This window comes from Ursus arctos, unplaced genomic scaffold (assembly GCF_023065955.2).
Source record: "Ursus arctos isolate Adak ecotype North America unplaced genomic scaffold, UrsArc2.0 scaffold_19, whole genome shotgun sequence".
Lineage (NCBI taxonomy): Eukaryota > Metazoa > Chordata > Mammalia > Carnivora > Ursidae > Ursus > Ursus arctos.
Genome location: NW_026622863.1, coordinates 6265090 through 6279936, shown reverse-complemented (window position 1 = coordinate 6279936; position 14847 = coordinate 6265090). Strand labels below are relative to the sequence as shown.

At 38.2% G+C, this 14847-nt stretch overlaps 1 protein-coding gene across 5 annotated transcripts in view; it reads right to left on the bottom strand.

The window, feature by feature from the left end:
- The window catches only part of PHKB (phosphorylase kinase regulatory subunit beta), a 212737-nt gene that overhangs the window by 168685 nt on the left and 29205 nt on the right, over window positions 1–14847 (bottom strand). For all 5 annotated transcript variants that reach the window (XM_048223672.2, XM_044382543.3, XM_057313882.1 and 2 more), the window contains exons 2-3: window positions 13167–13256; window positions 11238–11376 (exon numbers count right to left, since the gene is read on the bottom strand). In XM_048223672.2, coding sequence (XP_048079629.1) covers window positions 11238–11376; window positions 13167–13256 — 229 coding nt within the window. The remainder of the gene's footprint in view (window positions 1–11237; window positions 11377–13166; window positions 13257–14847) is intronic.

The following is a 14847-nucleotide window of genomic DNA, read 5'->3' as shown; positions in this document are numbered from 1 at the left end:
TCTATTTCTGTGGTATTGGTTGTTATTTCTTCATTTCTGATTTTGAGTCCTTCCCCTCCCCCCCTTTTTTAAAGTCTGGCTAAAGATTTACCTACTTTGTTGAGATTTACCAAGAACCACCTCCTGGATTCATTAATCTACTGTTTTTTTTCAGTCTCTATCATTTATTTCTACTCTAATCTTTACTATTTCTTCTACTGGCTTTGTTCGTTTTCTAGCTCCTTTAGTTGTAAGAAAAGATTGTTTATTTGAAATTTTTCTTGAGGTAGGCCTGCATTGATATAATCACCCCTCTTAGAAAGGTTTTGCTCTATCCCCCAAATTTGGACCATTGTGTTCTCATTTTTCTAAAAGATTTATTTATTTATTTGAAAGGGAGCATGAACAGGGGGGCAGACGGAGAGTGAGACAGAATCTCAAACTCTACAGTGAGTGCAGAGGACTCGATCTCACGACCCTGACATCACCATCTAAGCCAAAACCAAGAATCAGACGCTTAACTGACTGAGCCACCCAGACACCCCATGTTTTCCTTTTCATTTGTCTGCGTGTAATTTTTTATTTTCTTTGTCAGATGACCCATTCATTGTTTAGTAGAATGTTATTTAATCTCCACGTATTTGTGTCCTTTCCAGATTTTGTTTTTGTGATTACTTCCTGGTTTCATACTGTTTTGGTCATAAAAGATGCATAATACTATTTTAGTCTTTTTGAATTTATTGAGACTTCCTTGGTGATATAACATGTGATCTCTCCTGGAGACTATTCCATGAACATTTGTAAAGAATGTGTATTCCACTTATTTTGGATGGAATGTTCTGAATATGTTAAGCCTATCTGATCCAATGTATAATCCAAGGCTGCTGTTTCCTTGTTGATTTTCTGTCCAAATGATCTATCCATTGATGTAACTGGGGTATTAACGTCCCCCACTATAACTGTATTCCTCTCAGTTTCTTCATTTATGTCTATATAGTTGCTTTATGTATTTAGGTGCTCCCATGCTGGGTGCATAAGTAGTTAGAATTGTTATACCCTCTTGTTGGATTGTTCCCTTCATCATTATGTTCCCTTTGTCTCTTTGTTTTAAAGTCTATTTTGTCTGATACAAATACTGCTAATCTAGCTTTCTTTTTGCTTCCATTTGCATGATAAATGTTTTTCCATCCCTACAATATCAATTTACATGTGTCTTTAGGTCTTTTGTGAGTCTCTTGTAGGTAGCATATGGATGATGGTCCTGCTTTTTTATCCATTCAGTCACACTATGTCTTTTGATGGGAGCATTTAGTCTATTTACATTTAAAGGAATTTATTGACAGGTATGTACTTATTGCCATTTTGTTACTTGTATTATGCTTGTTTTTATAGTTCTTCTCTGTTCCTTTCTTTTTATCTTCCTCTTTAGTTTTATGCTTTGATTTCTCCCTCTTTATTTTCTGTGTATCTATTACAAGTTTCTGATTTCTGGTCACCATTAGGTTCACATATAACATCTTTTGCATACAATAGTCTATATTAAGTTGATGGTCTCTTACGTCTGAACCCATTCAAAAAGCACCAAATTTTTACTCCCTCCTCCCCATGTTTTATGTATATGATGTCATACATTACATTCTTTTATTTTGTGACTCCACTGACTGATTTTTATAGATATAATTGATTTTACTACTTTTTTCCTTTAACTTCTGTGCTGGTTTAATAAGTGATCAATCTCCTGCATTTACTGTGTTTGCATTTACTTGTGAATTTTTTTCCTTTCATAATTTTCTTACTCTTGCATATGGCCTTTTCTTTCGACTCAAAGAATTCCCTTTAACGACTCTTAGAAGGCTGGTTTAGTGGTGATGAACTTCCTTTAACTTTTTTCTAGTAAACTCTTTCTCTTTCCTTCTATTTTGAATAATAACTTTATTGGGTAGAGTATTTTTGGCTGCAGGTTTTTCCTTTCAGTACTTTGCATATATCATGCCACTCTCTTCTTGCCTGCAAAATTTCTGTTGAAAAATCAGCTGATAGCCTTATGAGGGTTCCCTTATTTGTAACTGTTTTATTTTCTCTTATTGCATTTGAAATTCTTGGTCACTACTTTATGCCATTTTAATTATGTGTCTTGGTGTGGACCTCCTCAGGTTAATTTCATTGGGGGCCCTCTGTGATTCCCAGTTCTGGATGTGTTTCCTTCCCTAGGTTTGGGAAGTTTTTCATTTTATTTCTTCAAATAAAGTTTCTGCCCCTTCTCTCTCTCTTTTCCTTCTAAGGATCCCAATAATGTGACCATTATTACATGTGACCATGTCGCTGAAATTCCTTAACTTATTATCACTTTTTATTATACTTTTTTCTTTTTGCTGTTCAACCAAGTTGCTTTGCTTTATCCTGTCTTTCAGGTTTCTGATCCATTCTTCTGCCCCCTCTAACCTTCTATTGATTCCCTTCAATGTATTTTTATTTCAATTATTGACTTCATTTCTGACTGGTTCTTTTTTACATTTTCTTTTTGTTGAAGGCCTCACTGAAAGCCTCCACTCTTTTCTCAAGTCCAGTGAGTTTCTTTATGACCATTCTTTGAGTTCTTTATCAGACATATTGCTTATTTCCATTTCATTTACCTCTTTTGTTGTGGTTTTGTTCTGTTCTTTCATTTAGGTTATATTTCTCTATCTCATTTTGCCTGTTTGTTTCCATGCATTAGAAAAGTCAGCTACATCTCCTGCTCTTGAAAAGAGTGGCCTTATGAAGAAGCACAATGCCCCCTATTCACTAAAACAAGGTGCTTTATTTAGAGGTGTCTCCTATGTGGGTTGCATGAGACCTACTATTATGACTGAGCTATATTTGCCTTCAGTCCTATCGGTTGCAATGGCCCACTTCGCCTGTTGTGGATGCAGCAAGTAGGGTTTGGCCTCTATGCTGTTCAGGGGCCAGTTTGCAGCTGCATTGGGGTTGTACTGGAAGTGTCGGCTATCAGATGCCTGCCCTCAGCCCACCTGCTAGGTGGTCTCCCTTCTTTGTCCCCTGACAGGTTTTCATTAGTGCTTGGGGCTGGCAGTCAAACCAGATGCCTGGCTCCAGTCTGTTTGCCAACGCTGCAGTCACACTGGCAAGGCACCAACTCTGAGCTGCTAGCTATAAAGTTCAGCTTTGGGACTGTGGACTCACTCGTGTATGTGGTTATCTTCCCCACTCTCCAGGGCAGGAGTCACTATAAAATGGTGTCAGTCCTTGCCTGGAGTACTTGCAGGGTACATTAGGGCAGGAGGTATTTGAGACATGCCTGCTAAATGGAGCTGGTTGGATGGGACAGATCCCCAGGAGAACACAAGGGCAGGACATTTGGTGCTAGCAAGATAAGTGGAGAGTGTTTGTGCTGGTTCTGCAAGTGTCCCATCGCAGCTTTCCAGGCTGTGTATGGGGAAAGAAATGACACCCACCATTTGTTCTTGGAGAAGTCTCCTAAAGATCTCTGTCCCTCCAGCACCTATTCTGACATTAACAAATAAATTTCCTTTATGAACACCCCAAATGCTTTTCAAACTGCTCCTTCTATGCTGTATCTCAACCATGTTACTTATGCTGGCTCTTTAAAGGCAGGAACTTGGTTTCTTATCACCCACCAGCTCTTTCAGAGAACAACCTACTAATTTTTAAAGTAAGAACTAAACCCTGCTGATTGTAAAAACTGAAATTAAGCCCCACAGGTTTTCAAAGCCCAATGTTATAGGGATTCATCTTTGCAGTGTGGATACCCTGTGCCTGGGGTGCCTGGTATGGAGTCTGATCCTCTCACTTCTCTGTGCTCATGGTGTCCCTCTCCTTTGTGGTTAGTCTCATAGGGGGTTTGACTCCCAACCATGTCTCTGCACATCCCACTCTTTATGATGTGGCCTCCTCTCTACAATTAACTGTGTAAAGTCTGTTCTGTCGGTCATCAGGTCATTTTCGGAGTTAATTGCTCTGATGAGGCTGTTATCTTGGAGTGTCTGTGACAAAGTGACCTCAGGATCCTTCTACTCTGCCATCCTCCTGATTGTCATATCTCTTTAGTCTTTCTTACTCTAGTTATATTCATACTTATTTTCTAATTCTCTCTGATAGCTACATTTTTTAAAAGCCCAGGCAAGCTGTCTTATAAGTAGCCACAATTTGGCTTTGTCTGATTGTTTATTCACAGGTAGATCTGTTTTATCATTTTGGTAAGAAGTCAAGATGCATGATATGCACTTAAACACTGTGTCACAATGAAGCACCTACAGTTCCATTACTAGCATGACCACTTAGTTAAAATACTACTGGTGCTCTCTACAGTCTTAAGACTAGTAGTAGCTTGACACTCAATAAAGCTATACTGTGCTCGCAGAGAATATGTAAAGAAATGCTTATAGATAAGCAAACAAGTGTCTTAAAGGTGATTATTTCATATTTGTCAGTATTTGATTACCTTTTTCAAATGCAACGCATCAATAATTTAAGAAAGAGGAATCATGTTCAAGTGAAACATACAATTTTTAAATCAGAAGTATATGTATATGTCATGGTAGGAGGCAAGATGGCAGAGGAGTAGAGGACCCCATTTCAACGAGTCCCCTGAATTTAGCTGGATATCTACCAAACCATTCTGAACACCCACGAAATCAGCCTGAGGTATAAGAATATATATCTGGATCTCTACAAGCAGAAAAGCACTTCCTGTCCCAAGGCACGAAGGACGGAGTCGTGAATCTGCAGGGAGATAAACAGAAGGGGGAGGGAGGCTCCATAAGCTGGCTCCTGGAAAGTGATATACCATGGGAGCGCAAGTGTCCTGTGCCGGGAACTAGGCAAAAACTCCCAGAGTGGTAGTGGCCGGGAAAGGGCTTTAGAGCAGCACCCAGACAGGATCCAGGACCTGCAGGTGTGCATGCGAGCCCACAGCCGCTAGCGGTCTTAGAAGTACAAAAGGCGGGGACACACACGGGCCCCTGGGACGACCTCTGAGAGAGGCACTGTGGGCAGGCACCATGGGAGGCTGCGGTTTTTAGCCACACATACAGAAACAGAAACTGTCCTGGAGGGTTTAATGAAGAGAGCAGACCGCTACTTCTTAGCTCTGGGCCAGAGGTTTGGGTGTGGCCATTTTTGCTCGGACCCTCAGAAGAGGCACTGAAAGCTGCCAGAGAACAAAAGCACAAAAGGCCAGTTTCCACTGAGCCCAGCCACCTGTCAGGGTGCAGGGCAACTCCACCCAAGCAAGGTTGCCTGAGAAATAGCGCGGCAGGCCCCTACCCCAGAAGACAGGCTAGAAGGACAAGAGGATGACAACCCTAGGGTCCCCATAAAACTAAAATCCCAACACCAGGGGAAAATAGTATATTGAGCGGCAGGCATTGCCTCACGACTTATTTTTCAGACACAAATCTCTTTTTCTTCTTTCTCTTATGCTCCTTCTGTTTTTTCTTTTTACCTTTTTCTCATTTCAACCAGATGTTTAATATATCAACTATATTATATATACATATAACGATATACTATATTTCATAGTAGTTTTTTAACTTGTACATTTTCACACCTATATTTTTTTTTATAGATATATGCTTCACTATAGTCCTTTTTTCCCTATTCAATATTACCTTTATATATATACATGTATTACTTGCCCTGTAATTTTGGGAAGTAGTGTCCTCTAACAGACCAAAATACACCCAGAAACAAATGAAACACCCTACTTTGTCCACACTGAGAGATTATAGCCCACCTCACTCACCCCCCCTTTTTTTTAAAGATTTTATTTACTTATTTGACAGAGAGAGAGACAGCCAGCGAGAGAGGGATCACAAGCAGGGGGGGTGGGAGAGGAAGAAGCAGGCTCCTAGCGGAGGAGCCTTATGTGGGGCTCGATCCCAGAACACTGGGATCACACCCTGAGCTGAAGACAGATGCTTAACAACTGAGCCACCCAGGCGCCCCTCACCCCCCATTTTATTAAATTTTTAATTTTTAAAAAAATTTCTTAAATATATAAATTTTATTCTTGTGCTTCACTTTGGCTTTGCTTTTCCGGTGGTGGTTTCCAACCACTCTGGGTTTTCCCAGGGTGCATCTTGCTTGGGTCGTGCTTGATATTTTGGACTCTGAACATTCCCTCAACCATCCCTCAACAGAATGACTACAAGGAGGAACTCCCAACAAGGAAAATAACCAGAGACAATGTCCTCTGCCACAGGTCTAATGGACAGGGATATAAAAAAGATGTCAGAGATAGAATTAAGGGTAGCAATTATGAAGTCAATAGCTAGGCTTGAAAAAGTATTAGTGACAATATAGGCTCTCTAAGAGCAGAAATGAGATCCAATCAGGCTGAACTTAAAAATGCTATGAATGAGATGCAGTCTAAACTGGATAATCTAACAGCGACAGTAAATGAGGCAGAAGAATGAATTAGTGATCTACGAGATAAGCTGACAGAAAGGAAGGAAGCCGAGGAGGATAGGGATAAGCAGCTAGAAGCCCATGAGAAAAGACTTAGAGAGATCAATGATGCCATGAAACATTGCAATGTCAGAATAATTGGGATCCCTGAGGGGAAGGAGAGACAGAGAGGACTAGAAGAAATATTTGAACAAATCATGGCTCAGAACTTCCCTAATCTGGGGAAGGAAACAGTCCGACAGGCAGAAAGGATACCTCCCAAGATGAATAAAAATAGACCAATACCCTGGCATATAACAGTGAAACCTGCAAATCTTAGAGCCAAGGAAACTATCCTGAGAGCAGCTAGGGGGAAGAGATTTCTTAACTACGGAGGGAGAAATATAAGAATAACATCGGACCAGTCCACAGAGACCTGGCAAGCCAGAAAGGTCTGGCAAGACATATTCAGGGTACTAAATGACAAGAACATGCAGCCAAGAATACTTTATCCAGCAGAGCTGTCATTCAGAATGGATGGAAACACAAAGAGCTTCCAGGATTGGCAGAAACTGAAAGAATATGTGACTGCCAGGACAGACATGCAAGAAATATTAAGGGGGATTCTATAAAAGAAGAAAGACCCCAAGAGTAATACAGACCAGAAATTTACAGAGACAATCTATAGAAACAGGGACTTTACAAACAATACGATGGCACTAAATTAATGCCTTTCAATAGTTACTCTCAATGTGAATGGCCTAAGTGCTCCCATGAACGTCACAGGGGTGCAGATTGGACACAAAGACAGGACCCACCCATATGCTGTCTACAAGAGACTCATTTTGAACCTAAAGACACCTCCAGATTGAAAGTGAGGGGATGGAGATCCATTTCTCATGCCAACAGACCTCAAAAGAAAGCTGGGATAGCAATTCTCATATCAGACAAATTAGAGTTTAAACCAAAGACTGTCGTAAGAGATGAACAGGGACACTATACCATACTTAAGGGTCTATCCAACAAGATCTAACAATTGTAAATATGTATGCCCCCAACATGGAAGCAGCCAACTACATAAGAAAACTATTAACCAAAATAAAGAGTCATATTGATAATAATACATTAATAGTAGGAGACCTTAACACTCCACTCTCAGCAGTGGACAGATCATCTAAGCAGAAGATCAACAAAGAAACAAGAGCTTTGAATGACACACTGGACCAGATGGACTTTGTAGATATATACAGAACATTCTATCCTAAAACAAGAAAATACTCGTTCTACTCAAGGGCACATAGAACCTTCTCCAGAATAGACCATGTACTGGGTCACAAATCAGGTCTAAAATTATACCAAAAGATTGAGATTATTCCCTGCATTTTATCAGACAACAATGCTTTGAAGCTGGAACTCAATCACAAGAAATAATTTGGAAGCAATTTAAACACTTGGAAGTTAAGGAGCATCCTGCTAAAGAATGAATGGGTCAACCAAGAAATTAAAGAGGAACTTAAACACTACATGGAAACTAATAAGAATGAAAACACATCAGTCCAAAACTTATGGGATACACAAAGGCAGTCCTCAAGGGGATATACATAGCCATCCAAGCCTCTCTCAAAAAAGTAGAAAAATCCCAAATGTACAAGCTAACCTTATACCTAAAGGAGCTGGAGAAATATCAGCAAATAAAACCTAAACCAAGGAGAAGAGAAATAATAAAGATTAGAGCAGAGATCAATGAAATAGAAACCAGGAAAAAAAAGTAGAACAGATCAACAAAACTAGAAGCTAGTTCTTTCAAAGAATTAATAAGATTGATGAACCTCTGGCCAGACTTATCCAAAAGAAAAGGGAAAGGACCCAAATCAATAAAAACATGAATGAAAGGGAAGAGATCACGACTAACACCAAGGAAATAGAAACAATTATTAGAAATTACTACCAGCAACTGTATGCCAACAAATTAAGCAACCTGGAAGAAATGGATACCTTCCTGGAATCTTATAAACTACCAAGACTGAAACAGGAAGAAACAGACAATCTGAACAGACCAATAACCAGGAAAGGACAGGGAAGACAACTCTCACCACTGTTGTTCAACATAGTACTAGAAGTCCTACCCTCAGCAATCAGACAAAAATAAATAAATAAAAGCCATTCAAATTGGCAAAGAAGAAGTCAAACTGTCACTCTTCACAGATGACATGATAATTTATGTGGAAAACCCAAAAGACTCCACCTCCAAATTACTAGAACTCATACAGCAATTCACCAATGTGAAAGGATACAAAATCAATGCACAGAAATCAGTTACATTTCTATACAATAACAATGTAACTTTATAAAAGAAATTAAGGAGAAAATCCTGTTTACAATTGCACCAAAAAACATAAGATACCTGGGAATAAACCTAACCAAAGAGGTGAAAGATCTGTGCACTAGACACTACAGAACACTTATGAAAGAAATTGAGGAAGACACAAAGAGATGGAAAAACATTCCATGCTCATGGATTGGAAGAATAAATGTGAAAATGTCTATGCTGCCCAGAGTAATTTACACATCCAGTGGAATCCCTATCAAAATACCATTGACATTTTTCACAGAGGTGGAATAAACAATCCTAAAATTTTTATGGAACCAGAAGAGACCCCAAATCACCAGGGGAATGTTGAAGAGGAAAACCAAAGGTGAGGGCATCATGATGCCTGACTTTAAGCTATATTACAAAGCTGTGATCATCAAGCTACCATGGTACTGGCACAAAAACAGACACATAGATCAGTGGAACAGAATAGAGAGCCCTCAACTCTATGGCCAACTAATCTTTGACAAAACAGGAAAAAATATCCAATGGATAAAAGGCAGTCTCTTCAATAAATGGTGCTGGGAAAATTGGACAGCTACATATAAAAGAATGAAACTGGACCATTCTCTTACACCATATACAAAGATAAACTCAAAATGGATGAAAGACCTCAATGTGAGACAGGAATCCATCAAAATCGTAAAGGAGAACATAGGCAGTAACCTCTTTGACACTGGCCACACAACTTCTTTCAAGACACATCTCCAAAGGCAAGGGAAACAAAAGCAAAAATGAACTTTTGGGACTTCATCAAGATAAAAAGCTTCTGTACAGCCAAGGAAATAGTTAACAAAACTAAGAGGAAACCCACAGAATGGGAGAAGGTATTCGCAAATGACCTAATAGATAAAAGGCTGGTATTCAAGATCTATAAAGAACTTCTCAAACTCAACATCCAAAAAACAAATAATCCAGTCAAAAAATGGGCAGAAGCCATGAACAGACACTTCTCCAAAGAAGAAATACAAATGGCTAACAGACACATTAAAAAATGTTCAACATCACTAGCCATCAGGGAAATTCAAACCAAAACCACAATGAGATACCACTTTACACCAGTTAGAATGGCAAAAATTAACAAGGCAGGAAACAACAAATGTTGGTGAGGATGTGGAGAAAGGGGAACCTTCTTACACTGTCAGTGGGAATGCAAGATGTTACAGCCACTTTGGAGAACAGTATAGAGGTTCCTCAAAAAGATAAAAATAGAGCTGCCGTACGATCCAGCAATTACTCTACTGGGTATTTACTCCAAAGATACAGATATAGTGAAAAAAAGGGGCACATGCACCCCAATGTTCATAGCCTCAGTGTCCACAATAGCCAAACTGTGTACAGAGCTGAGATGCCCTTCAACAGATGACTGGATTAAGAAGATGTGGTCCATATATACAATGGAATATTACTCAGCCATCAGAAAGAATGAATATCTACCATATGCATCGACATGGATGGAACTGGAGGGAATATGCTAAGTGAAATAAGTCAAGCAGAGAAAGACTATTATCATATGGTTTCACTCACATGTGGAACATAAGGAATAGCATGGAGGACCATAGGGGAAGGGAGGGAAACCTGAATGGTAAGAAATCAGAGAGGGAGACAAAACATGAGAGACTATGCACCCCAGGAAACAAACTGGGTTTCAGAAGGGAGGGGGGTGGGGGATGGTGTAGCCAGGTGATGGGTAATTAAGGAGGGCACATGTTGTGATGAATAGTATGTGTTATATGCAACTAATGAATCACTGAACACTACATCAAAAACTAATGATGTAGTATATGTTGGCTAACTGAACATGACAAAAAAAAGTATATGTTTATGTCTCACTTTCAGAAAATTAATATTCAGAAACCTAATCTTAATAACAGTTACAATGTATTATTGCAGACTATGAGTCAGGACACACATTGGATGTTTTTCATGTCTAACAAAATAAAGAATATATTTTATATTGTAATGGGATTTTTTTTTTTTTTTACTTTATAAAGTAATTATTTGACTTACACCCTGATTTAACAAGTGATATCTCAATGAAATTATAGGGGGTAAAACACTAAACTGGGGTGGGGTGTGATGGGCCCTTGCCCTGCTCTCTCATTAACTAGTTGTGTAACTTTGGATAAATCTGTTAACTACCTGGGTCCCAGTTTTTATCATCTGCAAAATTCGATCAGCCATCAAGTCCTTCAGATTGAAAGGAGAATGGGGAGACCATTCTGCCAAAGATGAATGATGATTTAAATACCTAGAGATGAAAAAGACTTTGGTGACAAAGGAATGAAATGTTAGAACTAGTCTTGCGTAAACCCTTAGGAAAACTTAAATATTTAGAGGCCTAAAAAGAGATGTGAGCAGTCACAGATTACACAGTGAATCAGCAGCAGAGCCAAAAGATAGCTGCCCAATTTGTCTTGGGCCAAAAAAACCCTCTTCCCCAGACTTAAAGTTACTAGAAGAGCACACACCAGCTTACCTGTATGCAAGAGCCAAAGCCCAGGCCCCAGCAGCGCAGTACAGACTGTCATGGATTTTTGCCTTCTGATTATCACCGCATGTTTTAGTGGGAAAGAGACCTGTGGTTGGACTTTGATACAGCAGCAATGTTGACTTGACTGGAATGGAACACAAGAAAAAGAATGAATTGTACAGCCATCCATCTTCCTTGGGCTGAAGATCTTAATCTTTAGTTTCCTCATTCTACTTCTGACAATTCTGTTGTTCCTAAATTTACCTATAATATGCCACTTTTTAAAAGCATGCAGAAACTGCTTCATGAAGGTCACTCCAGCTTTAGTGGGACTCCACCCTGAAGGAAGGGTATTTCTACTTTTGAGAAAAGGACTCAACTAACTAGCAGTTAAAAACCTTTCAGCATATTCCACCTAATGTCTATAAGTGTTGCAAGGCAACATCAGGCACAGAAAAAAAAAAAAAAAAAAAGACCAATAAAAAAGAAGCATATTTTCAACAACTTCAATAGGGAAACAAAGCAAATGTACGACAAAGCGTGGCATTAGTCGTTAAATCCAAAGCCAACTCAACTGCTAAATAAACCCGAATCTTGCTTTCCACTGATGACTAACTTGTGTCTGGTCTTCAGAGGAACGTTTTCATTTTACTCATCATGTTATATTATTCGGGCTAGAGATATGTTTAGCGTTTCAAAATCAAATCCTATCCTTATATGATATGAAAACAAGTAAATAATATTCGGAGAACATTTTACTTAAATAAAAGAAGTCTGAAATTAATGCTTTATTACCTTTTATAAAAGAGTCTTAAAATATAAAAATACACCCACCAAAACTACATTTCCTAAATGCTTTTTTATTCCTAACTATAAATATTTTCCCGTAAAATACATTAAATTACTCTAACCTAGATTGACATATGTCACCTTCTTTTAGAATAGTTTTTTAGTGACCTAAAGCACTCCGCTCCTTCAAAGAGATTAAAGAATTAAATTTCTTTTTCTCTTTCTCAGACAAAACTGATATTATCATTACCTTTTTTTTTTTTTTTTTTCAGAATACCAGAGTATTTAGTATTTTTCCCCATGTAAAGAATCGGTCCTTATAGTCTGAAGTAAACAACTGACATTTCTTTAAAAACTTACTTAAATTTCTTTATCTGGTTATGACTACAATGATAATAAAAGAGCCACATAAGAAAATATTCCAGAATTGTGACCAAAGTAAGATGTATTAAGGTTTTACATGAGGTTAACACAAACAACAAAAAAATCCTTATCTCAGGGGAAATAAATAAGTTAAATTTAATATTATTTGCCACACAAGGCCATATACATGGCACAAGAAGCAAACTGGCAAAAATTAATAGGCTTTTCTAACTTACAATCTGAAGAACAAAGAGGAGTCCTGTGTATACATATCTCAAAGTCGATTACTCACATGAAAAAATAAAATCTGCCAGGCTGCTCTTGGCAAAACAAACAATAACAAATAAAATAGGGGCCTGTTATTAGTAACAGTAACCTGAGATTATCTTTTGTATCTCAATGAATTAGAAATAGATATAAAAGGCTTAGGAACACTTGGGAACCGTGTATAGGTAAATGAGTAAGGAATACTTCTACAATATCATTACGCAACTAGTAATCAAGAAATGCCTCTAGTTCTCAAATCTGGTAATGTTTAGGAGGGCTAAAAGGACACAGAGGACATTGGTGATGGTTTCAAAATTATTCAAGGGACAGACGACTTGCTGGAATTCTTTTATAGTCCCAGTATCAATATGCAATTGGAGTATATAGCTGCTTCAGCAATGAAACTACCCCAACATCCAAATGAAAGAATATCATCGTGCACATAATATATGCAATATAGGAGAGTAAATACTAATGATACTACCTAAGGACATGTTTTCCTCAAGTTTTGCTTACCAATTCTGTAATAATGATCCAATTTATCCCACAGAGTTTCATTATCAGGTCTCGGAAGATTAATGCTTTTAAGAGGTTCATAAACTGAGCCTAAAAGAAAAATGAAAACCCATCAAATTCAATCATTTTCATTGAGATAAACAAAGAAAACTTCTAAATAAATGAAAAAGCACTAGTTAGCAATCTAATTTTCATTTTTATATGTGAACTACCACACTGTATTACTGGTCAAATTTTTGGTGGGGGAAGGAGAGAGAAGAAATCGCCCTTGTAACAAGTATAGAAGGGTTTTAAATGTTAGGAAACCCCACCCTCACCCCTGGCAGTTAATCTAACTGACTCATATGTACACAATGGTCCCAACAACTCAAATACCAATAATACTTATGTGCTAGTCACAAGTGCAGTAATTTCAGTTCCCTTTGAAAAATATCTACTTAAATGTCCTGAAATCCAAACCTTATTCTTCACGCTCATGATCAGGCAATTTTCTGTCAAATGATCATATCCCAAAAACCTCAAGGAAAAAGATAATGCTCACATGTCCCAAAGTCATCCACTCCATGAATATTCAGATAGTTTTCATACTGAAATTCTGAAGCCTCCGCTTTCTCTTAGGTAGATAAAACTCATGCCTTATTATCTGGACTAAAGCAGAAACCATTTCAACTTCTCAGCCATGAAAACTACTCCAAGGTATTAGCAGAGCCTACTGCTCAAAAGCTACAGAATACACAATAATTATGATAATTTGCCACAAAATGGATACAGAAAATTGTTCACTTGACTAGTGTACATTCTCAACTACTGACTGAAAGGAAGACATCTGAACCTTCAGCCATCAGACTAAGTACTGTCTCTCATTCTTGTTAAAAGCACTCAGAAATTATAAACATCCCAAGGTCACAACTAATCCACCTCTGGATTCAGGTAATATACGTCATATAGCCTAACAAAATAGCACAAGAGTGGCCCTAAATTTACCTGGGGTTGGAAGGGGAATGTGTTGGCATGCATTAACAATCTTTTTCTAAAAAAAATTAAAGCATTTATGTTCATAAAAGTGCTATGTCCGGTATGCTAGTATAAAGCCAAGGTATTTGGAATCCCTTTATGTTTAGGGAGATAATAAACATTATGAAGGAAGAAAAGAAAGATCTATACATTAAGGCAATAATATCATTATCTTCTGTTGGAAAGAGAGATGACTTACACATCAAAACAGGAATATGAAATGACCTGAGTGAAGAGATTTTCTCAAAAAGACAATGACATCAACCAGAATGGCCCCACAGGGAAGAGTGGGGAGACCTACCAACCTAGACAGGAAAGCATCAGAAACTCCTGCACAAGAGGCAAGGACCCGGCCGTGCCCTCTGCCTCCCTGCATTCAATAGCTCTGGGTAGATATAAGTGTATGCGCAGCCTAGCAGTCTGGAAAAAGTGATGTGGCCACTGCTCACAAGTCAGGTGCTATGCTCTGTGAGTCTACAACCTCTCCGTGAAGCTCATTCAATAATTAATAAAATAAAATCAGGTGCAAATCATCACAAGTTTTAAATTGTGAATACATATATACAAAGATTAAAGGAGACACATTTGCTGGGGTGGAAGGACTGTGGATGAATGATATTTCTATTTTTATTTATTAGAATAGCTAATATTTTGCTTTATATAAGAA